The following is a 22,568-nucleotide window of genomic DNA, read 5'->3' as shown; positions in this document are numbered from 1 at the left end:
TTACTTCCTTGCTCCACTAACCTCACTCCCAAATACATGGTCATGGCTGGGACTGGTCTCTTTTACTCTGAATAACTTATGGAATCTTTGCTTGCCTAACCTGAGTGTTCTTTAGGATGAAAGATGTCTGGGTGCCTGAAGCAATTTTTAGACAAGTTAAGGAGTCCCTCTAGAGGGGAAACTTGGGGCTTCCCTGATAGCTCAGTTGGTAAAGAGTCCACCTGCAATGCAGGAGACCCTGGTTCGGTTCCTGAGTCAGGAAGATCTGCTAGAGAAGGGATAGGCTACCGACTCCAGTATTCTTGGGCTTCCCTTGTGGCTCTGGTGGTAAAGAATCTGCCTGCAAAGCAAGAGACCTGGGTTCAATCCCTGGGTTGGGAAGATCCCCTGGAGAAGGGAAAGGCTACCCATTCCAGTATTCTGGCCTGGAGAATTCCATGGACTGTATAGTTCATGGGGTCACAAAAAGTCAGACATTACTGAGTGATTTTAACTTTCAGGGACTCTAGCTCTGAATGTAGGAATATTACTGCATCTTCTGTCTCTCATGATGTTAAACACATGCTGAAGATCTATCTTTAGCTAGCAGCTCAAGACAATAATTTTTCTCCACCCTGTTACATTAGAAAATAACCTTGATCCCAAATCCATGTCAATACAGGATGTATACTTGGCACTTAAAAATAAATTTGGATAAAAATTCCTTGGTGATGTTTGTGAAAAGTAGTAAAAAACAGATGTCCAGCATAAAGAACTGCATGAAATTAATTGAGCATTTTATATACAATCTGACTTCCTGATGCTTTTGGAAATTCACTCTGACAAATACCCAAAAGTGAATGAGTTGTCACAGAGAAAGTACTAGTGACATAATTTTAATTACCATTTTTTTCTAAAGGAAACATGAAACACATGAATATAGGTAACACATTTATTGCAGAGGGCAGACCTAAGTGTCATGAGGTGGCCAAAGTACTGGAGTTTCAGCTTTAGCATCATTCCTTCCAAAGAAATCCCAGGGCTGATCTCCTTCAGAATGGACTGGTTGGATCTCCTTGCAGTCCAAGGGACTCAAGAGTCTTCTCCAACACCACAGTTCAAAAGCATCAATTCTTAGGCGCTCAGCCTTCTTCACAGTCCAAATCTCACATCCATACATGACCACAGGAAAAACCATAGCCTTGACTAGACGAACCTTTGTTGGCAAAGTAATGTCTCTGCTTTTGAATATGCTATCTAGGTTGGTCATAACTTTCCTTTCAAGGAGTAAGAGTCTTTTAATTTCATGGCTGCAGTCACCATCTGCATTGGAGCTTCATCATCAGTCCTTCCAATGAATATTCAGGACTGATTTCTTTTAGGACTGACTGGTTTGATCTCCTTCGTGTCCAAGGGATTCTCAAGAGTCCTCTCCATCACCAAAGTTCAAAAGCATCAATTCTTTGGCACTCAGCCTTGTTTATGGTCCAACTCTTATATCCATACATGACTACGGAAAAACCATAACTTTGACTGTATAGACCTTTGTCAGCAAAGTGATGTCTCTGCTTTTGAATATGCTGTCTAGGTTTGTCATAGCTTTTCTTCCAAGGAACAAGTATCTTTTAACATCATGGCTTCAGTCACATTCTGCAGTGATTTTGGAGCCCCCCAAAATAGTCTCTCACTACTTCCATTGTTTCCCCATCTATTTGCTATGAAATGATGGGACTGGATGCCATGATCTTAGTTTTTTGAATGTTGAGTTTAAACCAGCTTTTCATTCTCCTCTTTCTCCCACTTCAGGAGGCTCCTTAGTTCCTCTTCACTTTCTTCCATAATGGTGGTGTCATCTGCATATCTGAGACTGATATTTCTCCTGGCAATCTTGATTCCAGCTTGAGCTTCATCCAGCCCAGCATTTCACATGATGTACTCTGCATATAAGTTAAATAACCAGGGTGACAATATACAGCCTTGATATTAATATTAGGTAGCTAAAATATTAGGTGCCAAAATCTTAGGAATAAATTCATAAGAAAAAATACTTAAAGGCAGACACCTTTTATTCAGTAAGCTAATTTTTGAGTGCATATCAGGAAGGACCATCATCACAGTCAGACATGACTTAGCGACTGAACCACCAAGAAGGACTACCATCACCTTAAGGTCAGTGACACTGAACATCATCCTTGGTGGTGTAGGGGAGCCAGCCCCTGTAGATGTCAGCTCAGGAGGACAATTCCCTGCCACTGACTGTGCACCTGCCTTGAAAATTTAACTCATATTAAAACAAACAATTCCTAGGTGGAAAGCAAACCCGTAATAATAATTTTCAAATCACATTCTTTAAGCACAAAGTGGCATCACATGCTGGTGTTTTTGTATTTTTATGTCTGTGGTACATTGGAGTATATAAGTATATTCATATGAATTGCTTAGACATTTTATTTAATGATCTGTTTAAGGTTAAATAAGTATGTTCTTCATTGCTCTATTATTCTTGTTTCCTTTCCAGTTTCCTATACAAACATCTTTGCATTGTTTGCTTGGGTCTTATTCAAATTGTCCAGAGCTATGAAAACCATGCTTTCCAGCTAATTCCATCAGTATCTGTCAGTATAGTCGGGGGCTTCATTGTTTAGAGCCTCCACTGTAACAGTGTTGGTGGTTGGCTACCTGGACCTGAAAGTACGGTCAGAACAGAGAACCACTGCATTTGACTCTATCTTTTTATGAATGTATGCATTGACAAATATGTAATCGGTTTTGAGGAGTTCTTTTACTACTTAAAGTTTCCCACACCTTCCCTTCGTCAGTGGAGCCTCAGAACAAAGCCTGACTACTGCTGAGTTCAGTGGGAGTGTGATCTGGCCGATATCCTTTAAACTTGTGTGTAGGTAGTAGTATTGGCCGGTCTTAGGGTTCCATGTATACATGTGTGCATGTGCATGCATGTGTTACAGCTAGCACGCCTCATTATCTTTTTTTTTTTTTCTGGAAGTCTCATCAGGCAATCCTTTTTCCTTAATTGCCAGAAATTATTGCTAATTTAATAGTAAGCCTAGTATCTCTGTTGCTTATAATGAGTTTTCAATATTCCTCAAGGGAGGAGAGGAAAAGCTTTAGAGAGAATTATAAGCAAACTTAACCTACTGTAATCTAAGGTCTTTATTCAATTGGCAACATATTTTAAAACCAATGCTTTTCTCCCTTTTATCGCCTGAAGTGTAGATGAATAAGAGCATCAGTTTCTATATCTCATTGGTATTATCCATTAAACATATTGTCTATACTAACTATTGAATTCAGGTTTCAGATAGATTCAGAAACCCAAACAAGAGTTGTCTGGAAAGTGTCCAAGAAATTTCTCTCCTCATGAAGATGTAGATGGCAACAACCTTCTCTCTTACACTGAGGCCAGAGGAGTGCAGGCCAGGGTGTGGCGGTTTTGGTGGGACCAGGCTGAATCATTACGGACTTCATAGTTGTGTGCATTTCATGTTATAAAGCCCAGTAGAACATGAGTATCATACTTTATATTCCCATTACAGGCTTGTTCCAGGGCCCCATCAAGGAACTGATATAAAATACTAGTTGTCAAAATAAATGTTTAAAAATATTAAGACTTAGCCAGCACCTGCTATATTTCAGATATGCTGTAGTTTCTATATGGTGTATTTTCATTCATATAACCCACATGAAGTTAGTCCAAGGAGTCCTCATCATCTCCTTAGTCTTCACCTGAATCAGCATAACTGTAAGATCTATAGGAAGCAGAACTCCTCATACTATCAAAATACCCACTGATGAACTGACCACTTGTAAAGCCATCCCCCAGTCAGTGAGCCTCCTGGAGTAATACATGTGCTCTGCCACTGCATCATGGTATTTGCTGGTATATGTCTAGCTGCAAATGGAATGTGTACCCATAAGAAAGGGGCACAAAATCAGGCAGTCCGTACACCAAAGATTAAAGGGAGCTCTTGAGAAAATTGATGAAAAGTAACTAAAATAAAAAGGTTCTATGACCAAACTATGAAACCCAGATGTGATAACAATAAACCTTTCATAGGGTCATCATAAAATTATGTAAGAAATCTCAATATTTAAACCTTTCATAGGGTCATCATAAAATTATGTAAGAAATATCAATATTTATTCTTTGTGTTAATAACTACATAGTTGTATTTATCTTCATCTAAAAGCCTTTGACTGTGTGGATCACAATAAACTGTGGAAAATTCTGAAAGAGGTACGAAGACCAGACCACCTGACCTGCCTCTTGAGAAACCTATATGCAGGTCAGGAAGCAACAGTTAGAAATGGACATGGAACAACAGACTGGTTCCAAATAGGAAAAGGAGTACGTCAAGGCTGTATATTGTCACCCTGCTTATTTAACTTCTATGCAGAGTACATCATGAGAAACACTGGGCTGGAAGAAGCACAAGCTGGAATCAAGATTGCCCGGAGAAATATCAATAACCTCAGATATGCAGATGATACCACCCTTATGGCAGAAAGTGAAGAGGAACTAAAAAGCCTCTTGATGAAAGTGAAAGTGGAGAGTGAAAAAGTTGGCTTAAAGCTCAACATTCAGAAAACAAAGATCATGGCATCTGGTCCCATCACTTCATGGGAAATAGATGGGGAAACGGTGAAAACAGTGTCAGACTTTATTTTGGGGGGCTCCAAAATCACTTCAGATGGTAATTGCAGCCATGAAATAAAAGACGCTTACTCCTTGGAAGAAAACCTAGATAAAATCTATATACAGGAAGAAAACCTAGATAGCATGTTCAAAAGCAGAGACATTACTTTGCCAACAAAGGTCTGTTTAGTCAAGGCTATGGTTTTTCCAGTGGTCATGTATGGATGTGAGAGTTGGACTGCGAAGAAGGCTGAGTGCCAAAGAATTGATGCTTTTGAACTGTAGTGTTGGAGAAGACTCTTGAGAGTCCCTTGGACTGCAAGGAGATCCAACCAGTCCATTCTAAAGGAGATCAGCCCTGGGATTTCTTTGGAAGGAATGATGCTAAATCTGAAACTCCAGTACTTTGGCCACCTCATGTGAAGAGTTGACTCATTGGAAAAGACTCTGATGCTGGGAGGGATTGGGGGCAAGAGGAGAAGGGGACGACAGAGGATGAGATGGCTGGATGGCATCACTGACTCGATGGACGTGAGTCTGAGTGAACTCCGGGAGCTGGTGAGGGACAGGGAGGCCTGGCATGCTGCGATTCATGGGGTTGCAAAGAGTCAGACACGACTGAGTGAGTGAACTGAACTGAACTGAACTCCTTGGAAGGAAAGTTATGACCAACCTAGATAGCATATTAAAAAGCAGAGACATTATTTTGCCAACAAAGTTTCGTGTAGTCAAGGCTATGGTTTTTCCAGTCGTCATGTATGCATGTGAGAGTTGGACTGTGAAGAAAGCTGAGCACCAAAGAATTGATGCTTTTGAACTTTGGTGTTGGAGAAGACTCTTGAGAGTCCCTTGGACTGCAGGGAGATCCAACCAATCAATCCTAAAGGAGATCAGTCCTGGGAGTTCTTTGGAAGGAATGATGCTGAAGCTGAAACTCCAGTACTTTGGCCACCTCATGCGAAGAGTTGACGCATTGGAAAAGACTGATGCTGGGAGGGATTGGGGGCAGGAGGAAAAGGGGACAGCAGAGGATGAGATGGCTGGATGGCATCACTGACTCGATGGACGTGAGTCTGAGTGAACTCCGGGAATTGGTGATGGACAGGGAGGCCTGGCATGCTGTGATTCATGGGGTCGCAAAGAGTCAGACATGACTGAGTGACTGAACTGAACTGAACTGAATGATACTAGATAAAATAAATATAATTGATATTATATAATGATAGTGGTAGTTGATATTAGATAGAATTAACTCACATATTTTTAGTTCCAAAATAAGTCCCATTTAGATATTTATTATTTATTTAAAATAATGTAATTCCTATTTGAAATAACCTGATTTTAAGTGGCATTTTCCCCAATGTGAATTATCCTCATATAATGAGGACTATGTGTGTACTTAATTTGATTTTACAGAAGAGGAACTTTATGCTTAGAGAAGTTAAAGTACTTTCATACAGTCACATCATTTACAAGCTGTTAATTTGAGAGAACTGTTTCCAAATAGAGAATTTTGGTGCCAAGTCCAGGTTTTTTTGCATCATACATCAGGTGTTTTAAAATGATCTTTCTCATATTCTACAACAGATCATAATTTTAAATATCTTGCATTTGGCTACATTCTCCACTGTCTTATCTCTCACATGAAAATCACTATCATCAAAACAATTCCTTAAGTATTCAGTCCTTAAAGGTCCCTTTTAGAATAATTGTGCTGAGAATAGGTGCATGGTTGAGTATTACATCCAATATGATGCTTGGAATTCCAGAGACATTGGAAATGGCAGGGCTCCTTGTATTCCATGTAGCTAGATAGTATATTTGCAACTTCAGGAATTGTGGGTAAAGTGCCTAATTGTGGGATACCTTCTCTGATTATTTAGTTTATAAGATTCCTGATTTAAACAGGAACTTATTAAAAGATAGTACCTCACAGAAACTTAAGGTACAGCAAGTACCTTTTATACTCTGATGCATTTATAAACAAAGTTTTCTTACTGAATGTTAATATTAGCCAGTTAAACATAATATCAAATATTTCTTTTTCTCTTTCTGACTTACTTCATTCTGTATGACAGATTCTAGGTCCATCCATATCACTCCAAATAACCCAATTTGTTCCTTTTTATGGCCTAGTAATTTCCACTATATATATATTATATATATCACATCTTTTTAATTTATTTTTAATTAAAGTATAGTCACAATATTGTGTTGTTTTCTACCACACATAAACATGAATCAGCCATAGGTGTACATATGGCCCCTTCCTCTTGAGCCTCCCTCCCACCTCCCATCCTACCTATCAGGTTGTGTTGGGCTTCCCCAGTGGCTCAGCAGGTGAAGAATCTGCCTTCAATGCAGGAGATAAAGACAACACAGGTTCAATCCCTGGATCAGGAAGATCCCCTGGAGGAGGAAAATGGCAACCCACTCCAATATTCTTGCCTGGAAAATCCCATGGACAAAGGAGCCTGGCAGGCTACAATCCAAAGGGGCACAAAGAGTTGGACACAGCTGAGCGACTACATCAGAGAAGGCAATGGCACCCCACTCCAGTACTCTTGCCTGGAAAATCCCATGGACCGAGGAGCCTGGTGGGCTGCAGTCCATGGGGTCGCTAAGAGTTGGACACGACTGAGTGACTTCACTTTCACTTTTCACTTTCATGCATGGGAGAAGGAAATGGCAACCCACTCCAGCGTTCTTGCCTGGAGAATCCCAGGGACAGTGGAGCCTGGTGGGCTGCTGTCTATGGGGTCGCACAGAGTCGGACATGACTAAAGTGACTTAGCAGCAGCAGAGCGACTACTTTATCCTAGAAAAACAGTACAGATGAACTTAATAGCAATGCAGGAATAGAGATGCAGACATAGAGAACAGACATGTAGATATGATGAGGAAGGGAAGGGTGAGACAAATGGGGAAATGAGGACTGACACTAATTAAGACTATACACTACCATAGATAGATAGCTAGTGAGAAGCTGCTGTAGAGCACAGGAAGCTCAGCTCTGTGCTCTGTGATGACCTAGAATGGGTGGGATGGGGAGAGGGGATGAGAGGGAGGCTCAGGAGGGATGGGATATATATATATACATTTAGCTGATCCACTTTGTTGTGCAGCAGAAACTAACACAACATTGTCAAGCAATTATATTCCAATAATAAAAAAGAAAAAAATGATAATATACTTCAAAATATAGAATTATATGCTTCTTGGTAGTAGTTGACATTGTTTGAATTTATCTTTGTGTTTGGATAGCAAAAGGCAGAGAAATCATATGGCTGTCCTTTCAGTAAGTGGTTATAGGACTTCATTATTTTTTTTCTATTGACTTTATTAGGTTCCCCCCACCACATTTATGTCCAGCAGAAAATATCTGTCACTTTAATGGAAATAAATAAAATAGTCCTAAAGGAATGGCAGTGATGCATGCTATCAATTCAAGAACCAGCTTGAAGTTATTTGGTTTTAATGAAATAGAATCTCTTTAGCTGTGATAAAGGTGACACCACATTGTCATTAGTTTTACAAAGATGGATAGAGAACAGGACACAATTATAACGACATTAGAATAATAGATATTTAGTTCAAGAGAATAAACATAAAGATTGTTATAAAACTGAAGAGTATTTAAGTAACAGTTAATGTGAAATATTGAGCCAAATGCATTCATGAGCAGGGACAATGTTTCACATGAATAAGGTGATGTCCACCAAGTATGATTTGGTTTGAGTGATGTTGGGAGGGAACATTGGTCTAAATGTAAATGCTCTGCTCTGTGCCCAGGAATGCATAATTTGTAGATTCTGTTGTTCACAAAGCCTAAGTTACTGATGACACAAACTTTACTGCCACCTCAAGTTTCTTTTCTGTTTCCCATACAGACCTAGATCAGTCCTTTCCTTGCTGTCTTGTCTGGGTCCTCATGTGATGTTCTCTTACATTCACATCTTGGGTAATACAGTCACCTCTGTAGCAAAACTTCCCGAGTTTGAATCCTGTTCTGGAACTTACTATGTTTTTGACCTTAAAGAAGTGACAAACTCTGTGCTGCAATTTCCTTATCGATAGTATGTGACAATAATAGAATTTTTCTCTAGGAGTGTTATGACTATTCAGTGAGTCAGTATATAAGTATTTAGAAAATTGCTTAGCAATAGCATCACACATGTTTGCACACCAGATAATATCATAGAGACAGTTTACAAAAATATGAATTAAACAAATATTCAATTCAGTTCAGTTCAATCGCTCAGTCATGTACGATTCTTTGCAACCCCATGAATCACAGCACGCCAGGCCTCCCTGTCCATCAGTTACTCCTGGAGTTCCCTCAGATTCACGTCCATCAAGTCAGTGATGCCATCCAGCCATCTCATCCTCTGTTGTCCCCTTCTCCTCCTGCCCCCAATCCCTCCCAGCATCAGAGTCTTTTCCAATGAGTCAACTCTTCGCACGTGGTGGCCAAAGTACTGGAGTTTCAGCTTTAGCATCATTCCTTCCAAAGAAATCCCAGGGCCCATCTCCTTCAGAATGGACTGGTTGGATCTCCTTGCAGTCCAAGGGACTCTCAAGAGTCTTCTCCAACACCACAGTTCAAAAGCATCAATTCTTCAGCGCTCAGCTTTCTTCACAGTCCAACTCTTACATCCATACATGACCATTGGAAAAACCATAGCCTTGACTAGACGGACCTTTGTTGGCAAAGTAATGTCTCTGCTTTTGAATATGCTATCTAGGTTGGTCATAACTTTTCTTCCAAGGAGTAAGAGTCTTTTAATTTCATCACTGCAGTCACCATCTGCAGTGATTTTGGAACCCAAAAAAATAAAGTCGGACACTGTTTTCACTGTTTCTCCATCTAGTTCCCATGAAGTGATGGGACCAGATGCCATGATCTTCGTTTTCTGAATGTTGAGCTTTAAGCAAACTTTTTCACTCTCCTCTTTCCCTTTCATCAAGAGGCTCTTTAGTTCCTCTTCACTTTCTGCCATAAGGGTGGTGTCATCTGCATATCTGAGGTTTTTGATATCTTTCCTGGCAATCTTCATTCCAGCTTTGTGCTTCTTCCAGCCCAGAATTTCTCATGATGTATTCTGCATATAAGTTAAATAAACAGGGTGACAATATACAGCCTTGATGAACTCCTTTTCCTATTTGGAACCGTCTGTTGTTCCATGTCCAGTTCTAACTGTTGCTTCCTGACCTGCATACAAATTTCTCAAGAGGCAGGTCAGGTGGTTTGGTATTCCCATCTCTTTCAGAATTTTCCACAGTTTATTGTGATCCACACAGTCAAAGGCTTTGGCATAGTCAATAAAGCAGAAATAGATGTTTTCCTGGAACTCTCTTGCTTTTTCGATGATCCAGCAGATGTTGGCAATTTGCTCTCTGATTCCTCTGCCTTTTCTAAAACCAGCTTGAACATCAGGAAGTTCACGGTTCACATATTGCTGAAGCCTGGCTTGGAGAATTTTGAGCATTACTTTACTAGCATGTGAAATGAGTGCAATTGTGCGGTAGTTTGAGCATTCTTTGCCATTGCCTTTATTGGCGACTGGAATGAAAACTGACCTTTTCCAGTCCTGTGGCCTCTGGTGAGTTTTCCAAATTTGCTGGCATATTGAGTGCAGCACTTTCACAGCATCATCTTTCAGGATTTGGAATAGCTCAACTGGAATTCCATCACCTCCACTAGCTTTATTCGTAGTGATGCTTTCTAAGGTCCACTTGACTTCACATTCCAGGATGTCTGGCTCTAGGTCAGTGATCACACCATCGTGATTATCTGGGTGAAAAAAAATTGGCCCTAAACTCTAGGAAAACTGGGCATGTTGAATTAATGGAGTGACACTATTGAAACCACAGTAGGGAATTTTCTACTGTAATCTTGGCATCTTCCTAGAAATTTTCTAGGGTAATTTGGATTATGTGCAGTTTTCTAGCTCACTTGATGATCGAGAACCTAACATAGGAAATACCGTTCTTTTTTTCCTTAATAAGCTAGGTGATCCTAGCCTAGAATGTAAGGTTTGTGAAGGCAGGAGGTACATCAGGCTGTTTTATCACTGCACCCCCTAGCACATGGCAGGATGCTTTGGTTATTCTAGAGCTTAATAAAGAAATATTTATGAAATGAATTAACATTCTGCCAGTGTTTACGGGGTCAGCCTGTTTGGCAACAGTACAGAGTTTGGATGTAAGATGGCTGAAGTAGAAGACAGAGTTCCAGATCCACAAGCATATGCAGACCTTGGATAACCTGTATCTCCAAGGAAACCTAAATTAAAATAGCAAAATAACTGAAACCTGGACATGACAAAGTTCAGCGTGTTTTAGTGAAGACTTTTGTATATATGGCAACATTCTGTTCTTTAACTCCTTTTTTAGCCAAACTCTAACAGAAAAGTTGACATTGTCCTTCTCATTTTAGGTCAAAGGAGCCGGACTCGATTTATCCTTATGCCAACCCAAGGAGAAGGCCGGCCATGTCCCACAGAGCTTACCCAGCACAAAACCTGCCCAATGACCCCCTGCTACAGCTGGGTCCTCAGCAACTGGTCTGCATGTAACCTGGAGGTAAGTCATATAATGGCATTTAAAGAAATGTTTCTCAGTCTGTCCAAAGTACTTGTCTGTTGAAACCTACAAGCTGATGAAACAAATTTCACAGCACCAGGGGCCTGGCACAGTGTATTTTTATGCCTTAGAGACCATGGAAAAAAGAACCAAATGACTTAACTTCATACAGAGTGATATTGCTAGGAAAATAAATGCCCATCATTATCAACTATTTGTAATAAGTTGGATCAGGGGACTTTCAATCTTTTTAGCATCTTAAAGAATTCTCTATCTTCTTGGCTTGTTGGAAATATGAAAGCATTATGCAGTTAGGCAAAACCCTGATGCTATAGAAATGCACAACTTGTCGTAGACTGTATTTCCTAAAAAAGCACTTTTAGGCTTAGACAAAATCTTGCATGTGGGCAGAAAACCAAAAGTGTATGAAAGATATATTTTAACATTATTACACAAACCAAGGTTACTACATTTTCCTCAATGATTGCTTTTTATTGACCTGAAATACAAATGCCTACTAACATGGTAATATATCACATACCCTGAGCTTTTGCTGGGTCAGCAATGATGCTCTATGGCATTTTCTCTCTGGTTTCTTGTGTAAGAAAAAAGCACATTGATTTTTCTCTATTTTCTTGTTTTACTAGTTTATCCTTCAGTTCGTATTCCAAGGCAGATTTAATTAGGTAACAATAATTTTGATTATGCATTAAGATATCTGCAGAGTATTCTCATAGTGTTCCTGTCAGGATGACACTGTTGTGCAGCATCATTATCTTGCAGAAGTTAAATGCCCATATATTGTAATAAGTCCCAGAGGAATAAAAATGTGTGGTACATTTGTTCAGTCTGCTTTTTACAGAAAATAAGGTACCATGCTAATTAATTCAATAGTAACCTAATGGCTTTAAATATGAATACTTTGTCTCTTTCCTAAACCTTCAACAGTTTTTTCAGTACTGCTTAGAATCACAAATAAGAAATGGAAGGAAGATTTCTCCTGATAGTTGTTGAGAGAGTAGAGAAAACAAATTCAAAGAATTTAGGAACCCATTGCAGGAGAAGGAAGAGAAAAGACAGGAAGAAGAAGGGAAGGATGAGGGACAAACTCCACACTGTGTCTCACCAGCCATACAGCTGCTACTATACCTCACTTGTTCTTTTGTATTGAGATGGCCAAAAAGTTCATCTGGGTTTTTCCACAGGTGTTACAGAAAATCCCAGGTGAACTTTTTGACCAACCCAATACTTTTCCTTTTATCTTCCTGGGTATCCAGAGCTTTTTTTTTTTTTTTTTTAATAGACAAATCTGCCAGTTTGTCTCCTAGGAACGTGCAGGGGAAATGTCAAATGTAATGTTTGAGATTTTGCTGTCACATACTGAACTTTAGCCGGAACCATAGGGGCCGGAGTGGTGGGTTGTGAACATTCTCTATAGCAGTACTTGTGGAGGTGGGGAGAAGGGCTTGTGGCATCTGATGGAGATACCCAGACCCAGGGGCCCTGGAGACCATGAGAGCAGGTGTATCCAGAGATTTCAAAGGTGCCTTAGATTTCTAGATGAGGTCATTCCATTCTGACATTTACAGTCAGGAGGAAACTGGAGTTAGCCTCAATCCAGGCAAAGCTCTCAGAAAACGTGTCTGTATTAATTATTCCTGCATGGGCACCTTATCTGCAGGAGACCAACAGCATTCTTCCCCAAAATTTGGAATGGAATTGAAGCTGTTCAAAGATATTATATTCAAAAACTCGTCACTGTCACATATTCCCACCTTATATAATAGATAAAGTCAATAACTCAGAGGCAAAAGAAAAAGAAAATCAGGATGATATTTGAATTTTTGCTGAGTTTGAACTGCATTCCTGTTCTTCCTGAAGCCTGATTTTGAATGCTTTGTGAGATACACAACACAAGACATTTTCAATGAGTCCCCTTTTCTTACTCATCTATGTAAGCTGAGTTTGGGGAATTATTGATCAAAATACACATGAATCTCCGCATAAAAAGCAAGTGCACCTCTCTCACAGCTGTCCTTCAGCTTCTCCTTGTTCCGTAATATCCTGCCCTGCCCAGTGTGGGTTGCAGACTTATTCCCTTGAGGTGGTGGTTGTGATCTTGAAGTGGCTGATTGCCATCAAGTGGATCAACCCCCAAACAGAGGAGCTTGCCCAGGGCATGGTGGATATGCCAATTCTGTCACCATCGTCTGTGGAAAGAGACTTGCAAACGAAAGTGTTTATCCTCAGGCTTCATTTTTTTTCAGGGTTTCCTATCTCCTTCCAAGTTTCTTAGCTGATAACACGTATCCACACATATGTTGCAAAATCTGTTTCAGAGCTCAGACTCTGGGGTTTCTCAGGTCTAATTCTTTTAGATTTTATTTTATATATTCTTAAATATTATTTTGTAGACTTCTTCATCTATTCCTTAGTATTTCTCAGAGCTTCTCATTTTGAAAGTGGAATAACATGAAGTGACACCCTCTACTCTTCACTGTTGCTGCTGCTGCTAAATCACATCAGTTGTGTCTGACTCTTTGCAACCCCATAGATGGCAGCCCACCAGGCTCCCCCATCCCTGGGATTATCCAGGCAAGAATACTGGAGTGGGTTGCCATTTCCTTCTCCAATGCATGAAAGTGAAAAGTGAAAGTGAAGTCGCTCAATCGTGTCCGACTCTGTGCGACCCCATAGACATCAGCCCACCAGGCTCCTCCGTCCATGGGATTCTCCAGGCAAAAGTACTGGAGTGGGGTGCCCTTGCCTACTCTTCACTAGATTCACCATTTTACATTTATGTATATTTATAGACTCACACACATATTTTGTATTATTATTTAAATATATATCAGTAGACTTTTATTTATTTAAAGATAATTGTTTTTAATTTTTTTTGTTTGTTTTAATTTTTGGCTGCACCCTGTGGCATGTGGGACCTTAGTTCCCTGACCAGGGATTGAACTTGTGCCCCCCTGCATTGAAAAGCGGTGTCTTAACCCCTGGGCTATCAGGGAAGTCTCTAGACTGTATTTTTTTTAAGTAGTTTTAAATATACCAAAAAACTGAGCAGAGAGTTTCCATATGCCCCTTAATTTCCCAAACTTGCATGCTTCCCCTTATTATCAGCATCTTTGCAGGCCTAATTTTGGTCAAGATTTTTTTCCAGTTCCTCACTCTGCACTTTTTGCCAGGTTTTCAAACTCTCCAAACTCTGTTGACTTATGTATATCACAGGAGGAGCAGTAGTACCTGTTTTGCTGGGGGTTTTGGTAGCGATTAGATAAGTCATATGTAGTGCTGAGCATAGTACCTAAATTTAGAGCTCAATAAATTGAGGTTGTTATTATAGGGTTGATAAAAACTCTGATTATGGGCATTAGCACAACCTGCTGATCCACATCTGGTGATGCTGATCCAGAGTAGACAGGAGGTCCATTAATGATCTGGACAGCAGAGACTTAGTGACAGAATCCTGACCGTTGACCATCTTGTTCTAAGAAGCCTGGCTCTGTTTTCAAGTCCTGGTGTGTAAAGTCTCATGAGTGAGACTGGATGAATGCTTGCTTTATGAATGAAATTATCATTCTGCTGCTGATTTCTCCTCATACTGTGGCTGCTGTTGTCAAAGGTTATAAGAGATTAAGGTGGAACATGGATACATACTAGAAACATATTATTGTTTGTCTTGGTTTTGAAAGTGCTCCCTGATGTTGACTAGTTTCCCTTCCTTTCTGCACACTCCATCTCCTGGAATGTCAAACAAAGCTCTAATCAACTGCATCTCCAGTTACCTGAGGTTCTAGAGAGCAGTAACTTCAAACTTCAGACATGTTGCAGTATCTTCAGACTCCAAGTTCATGAACTCTGACACTCTACAGTGAAACATATACCTTAGGCAATTTGGCCATGCAATGGCCAAAAGTTGCAGAAAGAACCCTCCCCCAAACCCAAATTTAACTTATGCTAGTTATTTTCAACTTCGGGGTATAAATATTTACTAGAACATTTGGTTTGGATAAATATATTGTGAATTGATTTTGAACCTCCATTTCTCAAAAAAAAAAGTGCACTTGGGTTCATAACTAGGGCGCATTTTTTTAACCATTTCACAATGGTTAGAACGGTTATGAGATACTGAGATAGCAAGTGTGGGGACCGCCATCTTAGATAGACAAAGCACAATTCTTGTTAAAACATCTATGGAACAGCATGTGATGGTCCCAGTTTGTGCGTCTGCTCAGATGATTCAGTCTCTAAGTTGCTGCAACTTAGACCTCCTCCAAGTTGCACCTTTTCTTTTTTGTGCCAGTATAACTTTGAATCTGAAAGAATTTTTCTCAGCAGCCTCTGTACCATCCTGCACATCCGGCAGCCCATCCACAACCTGCCCCTGATACTTAGCAGCTGCAGGTGCTCAGCAGGCCCATCAGCCTCTGAGTCACCTGCTCCACACCCAGGAGCACTGTCATGACTGCTTTAGCGGCCCACCATGTCCCTCTTCAATCCTGCTGCTGCCAGAGCCGCAGAAGCTCCAAGTTCTAGCAATGTAGTTTCTGAGTCCTGTGGTGGGAGGGAGAAATAAGGAGGAGCTGAAACTCAGTTTCCCAATGCAGAGCCCAGTTGTCCAGTTATCACCTAATAATGGTTGTAGCAGTAGCATCCTTGTGTGCAGCGACAGAGTCTATGCAAATGTTCTTTTTCTCTCTCTCCATCTATACCAGAGGTAATCATAACAACTCTTGGTCTTCCACCTATTTCCTGACTTAGTGGGAGCTGAGTAACATACCTTGGAAGTATAGGGGAGTTAATACTCCCTGGGATGAAAGTTGATCGATGAGAACTGGATCCGTGGAGGAGCTGGCATATAAATGCCTCTCCCTTTTTCTTGCCACCACATCTTGGATGATCCATGTGGCCTGTCTAAACAATGCTGTGATTGGCCAAGAAACCAGCTGCGTTTACTATGAAGTTGAGGCCAGTTGACAACACACTACCTCGTATTTGCTTTTCCTCTGCACCTGAGATGGCTCTCTCAGCCTCGCTCTTGCACTCCTGGGATTTCACCTCCTTAGTACAGAAGCTCTGCCTTGGGCTCTGTTTTGTAAGGCACTTATGCAAAAAATAAATAAATAAAATAAATAAATAAATAAAACAAAAATAAATAAATAAATAAATAAAAACCACAAAACTACCCTCTACAGTTATCCAAATATCCAATGGACTTCTTTTTGAAATATGAGCACCTGACTAAACTGAGGAGATAATACTCACCTCGTGAGTATCTGCTAAAAATGTTAGAGTAGGAAGTCTTTCATCAGGCAGATGGTCAAGCTAGATAACCACAAAGCTTCTGTTTCTGTGAGAAACTGCACATTTTTTTTCTAATTGGCCAGAAAAATCTGAGTGGGATTTGTATAAAATGTCTTCAAAGAATAATATTCAGCACAGAAGGCATTCCGAGAAAATCAGCATTTTATTGGAAACCCCAATCTAATCCACATGAAAAAGTACTGAATTCCCTACAAAAGAAAAACAAGCAAAGCAAAAGAGAAATGTACACCCTGTGGTTGTACATGCTCTTTTGGGGAGTGATTATGGATTAGGCCACTTTATCACATACACCTAGACAAATTAGGTATTGTTTTTCAGTCAATCCTGGCTGAGTTCCAGAATGAATCGTCATATTCTGAGTGCATAAATTTCAAGGCATAAATTTGCATTTCTGCTTCAGTTGCTCTGTCAGCTCTAAGAGAATTGCTCAGGGATGCCTTATTGTCAACAACTGAAAGATAACTCTCAACAGGAGGAAGCTAAAGAAATATGCAACTGTGTTTTTTTGTTTTTTGGTTTCTTTTACCCAAGAGGTGGTGGGAGCTAAAACTTTGAGATGTTCCTGATTTGGGTAACGCTGACAGCATCCTTTCCTCTGACAGGGTGGAGACTGTGGGGAAGGCGTCCAGACCCGCAGCCTCTCCTGTGTGGTCCACAATGGTTCAATATCTCCCTGGACTGCACGTGTAGACGATGCACTGTGTAGAGAGATGCCCTTTCAAGACAGCATCTTGAAACAGCCGTGTTCAGTGCCTTGCCCAGGTAGGCAATTTTAAATGATTGGGAATGCCTTCCATGGTGACCTTTTTATTTATTTTTCTGTTTTTTGGAGTTCTCTCTCATCCAAGTTGAAGTTTGTAGCGTAACTAACTTTAATCCATGTGTCATTGGTTATCACTTTGGAATATACCTAACAGCTTCTACAGAGGCAGAGTAGGCTGGCAGGGCGAGTTGGGGGGACGCACTGGACTTGGAAATGTAAGAGCTAAGTTAGAATCTGGTCACTATCACGTCACTGGCATTTTGCCTGGGACATATACTCTTGTCGCTTTGAGCAGTGGTTGCTCCATCTAGAAAATGTGTTAATAATACCTGACCGCACCAAGCACATTGCCAGCATTCAAAAAACGTTGACTGAATCCCTGAGTAATGAACCCTGGCTGATGACATGGTGCCGACAAGTAAGGCTAAAAGTTCATGAAAGCACTCTGTTAACCAAGCAAGTTCTATGTGATTGTGAAGGCTAGTCTTAGTTACATAAGATTTATGAGTTCATTTTAATCCTAATAACACAACTTAACCTTGTATGGCAGGAGCTTAAGGTGGCTAAATATATCCTTATGTAGCCTTATAATATGGCACGTAACATATACGTGTGTAAACATACATTCATACATATTGACATACACACACACACACACACACACAATTGTGCGTGTTTGGATTGTTAAATGAAGCATTCTTTAAGTTTAAAGCTACTCTACTTCTTTCCTTTATATAATTTCTATGAACATCCATGTTATGATGTTATGATGCTCTTTAAAAACTGAGTTGCTGTAATCTTTACACGTCCTTTTAAAAATTTTATCGTCACTAGTAGACACTAGTGTTCTCTAGATAAAACTGCCATGATTTGAAGCAAAATAATGGCAGTATAGTGCTTAGCGCTTTTCATTCAACTAGATTAAACCATAAATTACTTCCTCACTCCTAGTGCTTTCTAATTAGAAAATCTGTCAGCATAGAATTTGTAGTTTCTGGAATGCACGTGGTCACTGTGGCACCACACAAATCCCGCTGTGAACCCTGTGTGTGTAAATGGGGTCAGGGGCCAGTTTTCACACTGTTTCCTCTGCTCTGTGCTGCATGATCCTCCAGGAGACTGCCATTTAACAGAATGGTCAGAGTGGAGCACATGTGAGCTGACCTGCCTTGATGGAAGAAGCTTCGAGACTCTGGGTCGCCAATCTAGGTCAAGGACATTTATAATTCAGTCTTTTGAGAACCAAGACAGCTGCCCCCAGCAGGTTCTAGAAACACGCCCTTGTACAGGTACCAAGAGCACTTTTCAACTCTCAGCCTTGATTGATCGATGCTTATTCTGCTTTGATTGAGGCATAATAGAACCGCTGTTATCGTATTTACTTGCAGGAGGTAAATGCTATCACTACACATGGAAAGCAAGTCTTTGGAACAATAATGAACGAACGGTGTGGTGCCAACGTTCAGATGGCATTAACGTCACAGGTATTCCTGCCTAAGATTCATGTGGGCACTTCGGAAAGATCTCTGAGTGTTGCTGTTGGTGAGAAGAATTAGCTTAAAAATTATAAGCAAGGGAAGACTGGGGAGTGGACTTAGATGAGCTTCATGGCAAGTTGCCATTAGATCTTTGCATCTTAGAAAGCAAACAGTTCTATATGAAGTCCCATAATATCTCAGACGGGCTACCCAGGTGGCACAAGTATAAAGAATTCTCCTGCCAGTGCAGGAGCCATAGGAGACAGAGGTTCAATCCCTGAGTCAGGAAGATCCCCTAAATAAGGAAATGGCAACCTATTCCAGTATTCTTGCCTGGAGAGTTCCATGGACAGAGGAGCCTAGTGGGCTACAGTGGAGTCACAAAGAGTAGATATGACTGACTGACTGAGCATACACACACACAGTATATCAGACAACTTAAAGAAGGTTCAGTTCAGTTCAGTCACTCATTTGTGTCCAACTCTTTGTGACCCCATGGACTGCAGCACTCCAGGCTTCCCTGTCCATCACCAACTCCCAGAGTTTACTCAAACTCATGTCCACTGAGTCGGTGATACCATCCAACTATCTCATCCCCTGTCGTCCCCTTCTCCTCCCATCTTCAATCTTTCCCAGCATCAGGGTCTTTTCCAAGGAGTCAGTTCTTCACATCAGGTGGCCAAAGTGTTGGAGTTTCAGCTTCAGCATCAGTTGATACATAATAAAATTTCCTTGAATATCATGATCTAAGGCAAAAACAGAAAGACACAGATGTTGGTTTAAAACAGTGGTCTCTAAAATTTTAAAAGATGTACCTTTTCAGTAAAAGGTATTTGAGAACAGACCTCAAAATATCCTAAAATCCCACACTACTGTGCTAATGTATCATGTTATGAAACATATACAGAAGTTGAAATTAGAAGAGCTGATGAAGATATAATAAAGCTAAAATATATTAATGATTAAAAACATTTTCCTATAAATTATAGATGCTTATGTTCATGTACTGAAAGCTTCATTTTTTAACAATGTGGTAGCCTTGATTATTATTATTTAATATCTGAATATATACTGAAGGAAGGGTTCCTCATTCATGACAGTGAATGGAATAGATTGTACAAATGGTCTTCTCAATCATTTTAAAGGGGTTTGTTTCAATGCCTTCTTATGAAAGAAAATCAAATTGTCATTCTTTTTACTTAGCGCTATGGCTGACTAAGAGCTCATCAGAATAGAAGAATCTCGATTTTTCTATCGGAGAAAGATTGTCTGCCTCACCTTTTTCTAGTTTACTTGTTTTCTTCATTATTGGTTGTCCCTTTAAGTCCATAGTTTTTCCATACAATCATTTATTTTAAGTGACTTGCCCATTGTGTAAGTTATTATTAAAACTAAATATACTGTAAATCTGCCTAGCCAGGAACACAGAAAGCATCACTTGCTGCAGTATGCTGGGAGTTAACCAACCGGTGAGGGTCCACTATCAGATGCGTGGAGGACCTCGTGCCCGGTGTGCATCCCAGGGCCACCTGATGAATGAGTTCAGGTGACCAGTGTCACCCACCAAGTATTATCACAGCTTAATTTCACTATTAAAATGTAAAATGTTGGCTAAAATATACAAATTCTAACATGTTTTTCCTGGCTTCCAGGTGATCCTCTCCCCATGGAGTATACACACTGCATGGTGGAGATCCCTGGTTTAAGGAGGAAAAAACACCACCTCCAAACTCTGTTGGCAGTAACAAGGCTGTGTGGTTACTGCCACTAACACATGATCAGTTTCACACCTACCTGCTCATTCTGGAGCCTGGTGTTTTTTTTTTTCTTGTGGAAATTATTTTTCAAGTAACAGATTTTAGCTGTTTCATTTTTCAGAAAAATGTAGATGCAACATTCCCTACACAGCCTTAAGCACAAAACTTTCTCTAGTTACAAAATCATAATTGGCTATGTTATGATTATATACTATATAATTGGTTGACAATTATAATAATGCAGAGACTAGAACCTATAAATGCAACCAGTGGTATATAAATGTAGCTTCAATGGTGCCCTTGAATAATATGTCAACTTCTTTGCTGGTACCTTGAATCCAGGAAGGCATGACTAATATATAAATGATTTTTAGATTACAGAGATATCATTCCATCTAGTTACTGAAAGCTATTTTAACAAGGACCGGCAAGTACTAGTGTCAGATGTATGATTATCCCTGCTAGAGTGTATACATTTGCTCTTAAAAATATGTGTGGCAATCTGTATGTGACTCTGCATGTGTGTGTATATGTGTGTATTCTGGCTGAAATACATTTAAAATGTTACCAAAATGTTTAATATCGTGGTCTCATGAATGGGCTAGTGGTATTCTTTTAGTGTTTGGTTGTTGGGAATTGGTCTAGTGCCTAGTTTGGGAGCTGGAAAAAAACTATATAGACAGATCTTTGAGCATATATATTTTCTGCTCCTGAACTTCAATTGAGATTTCATCAATTCTTTTGCTGATCCTGACACCCACAGGCTTTGCCCTCAAGTGAAGCCGTATGATAGAATCACCTGGCCAACACGCAGGTATAAAATCTCAACTGTAAACAACTTCTGTTAGCAGAGCCTCCCATCTCAAACAGCCCTTCCTAGAATAACCAACAAAATGAAACTAAGCCACACTGTCAGCAAACAGATTTTTTAAAAAATAATACTGTTACAAGGTAGCCAGTGCCAGAGAGGAAAAGAAGTGAATATTTATCCTAGAAAAATCCGTAAATGATGGCGGGATTTCCTTTGTAGGAGGCTGCTCCCCTCAGGCACGCCCTGCTGCTATTCGGCAGTGTAACCCAGCTTGCAGAAAACCCTTCTCCTACTGCACACAGGTGAGTCGGGTGCTAGAGGCTTGGACAGGTAATTTAATTGTGTTATATGTATGTTGTCTGATGTTTTCCAGTCTCCTGTAGCCCAAGCAGCAATTCCATGGGCCCACGATACCACCTAGAGGTGTTTGCAGAAGTAATCACAGCTATTAAGAATTTCTTTGCATGGCCATGTGTTCAAGAAAGCAGTCTTTTTTACTCTCAATCTATCTATAGCTAACCTCTCTTTCAGATATCTAATCTCTATTAGCTCTATTTCTCCTCTAATTATCAATGTGTTCTCAGTTGATTTTATTTCCTCCATTTCATATACCTAAACTATTTTGCAAAATCTTTAAAAGGATATGTTCATGTTTGTTAAACATTAGGTACTAAATTTGATTATACTGTGATTACTGTGTATAAATTTTAGTTGATTTTAAATAAGTTGATAGTATGGTTATGGGTAATAATTATGTGTGTGTATACATATACATTTTTTAAAGCAGAAATTATTCTCCTTTTCCTTCTTTAATTCCCACCCATTACTGCTCAGGATTTAATGCAAAATGTACCATGTATTCTAATCAGTGGTACTCACAGTGTACAGTGTATAAAGAAGAAAGGTGTGCCCTGTCTCTCAAAGAAATAAGTTTCTTCTTATACTGTGTTCTTTCCAAAAATGATTTGGTTAAAATGATTCAAATGTTCCGTTCTATTTCATGGACCTTCTACTTCAAGTAGAAGTAGGTTAATTCTTTGATACAGGAAAGCTAGGGATTAAGTTTCCAGGGGAAAAAAGAAGGAAAAGAGATCAGCAACGACTTCATGGGCTAATGATGTTTGTGAAATAAAAGTTGTGGCTTCCCACCAACTCTCTGGATACCCTCTGTAATAAATATAAAATACCTTTTCCCGTGAACCTTTGG

The 22,568-nt window shown here is 39.9% G+C and overlaps 1 protein-coding gene across 3 annotated transcripts in view; it reads left to right on the top strand.

The window, feature by feature from the left end:
* The window catches only part of THSD7B (thrombospondin type 1 domain containing 7B), a 1,246,259-nt gene that overhangs the window by 1,205,870 nt on the left and 17,821 nt on the right, over nt 1–22,568 (top strand). For all 3 annotated transcript variants that reach the window (XM_044935904.2, XM_025276961.3, XM_045164228.1), the window contains exons 21-25: nt 11,073–11,218; nt 17,155–17,314; nt 18,431–18,604; nt 18,704–18,799; nt 21,581–21,663. In XM_044935904.2, coding sequence (XP_044791839.2) covers nt 11,073–11,218; nt 17,155–17,314; nt 18,431–18,604; nt 18,704–18,799; nt 21,581–21,663 — 659 coding nt within the window. The remainder of the gene's footprint in view (nt 1–11,072; nt 11,219–17,154; nt 17,315–18,430; nt 18,605–18,703; nt 18,800–21,580; nt 21,664–22,568) is intronic.

The sequence above is a fragment of the Bubalus bubalis genome, chromosome 2 (genome assembly GCF_019923935.1).
Source record: "Bubalus bubalis isolate 160015118507 breed Murrah chromosome 2, NDDB_SH_1, whole genome shotgun sequence".
Taxonomy (NCBI): Eukaryota; Metazoa; Chordata; class Mammalia; order Artiodactyla; family Bovidae; genus Bubalus; species Bubalus bubalis.
The sequence above is the reverse complement of the archived record's forward strand: the minus strand, read 5'-3'. Positions and strand labels throughout refer to the sequence as shown.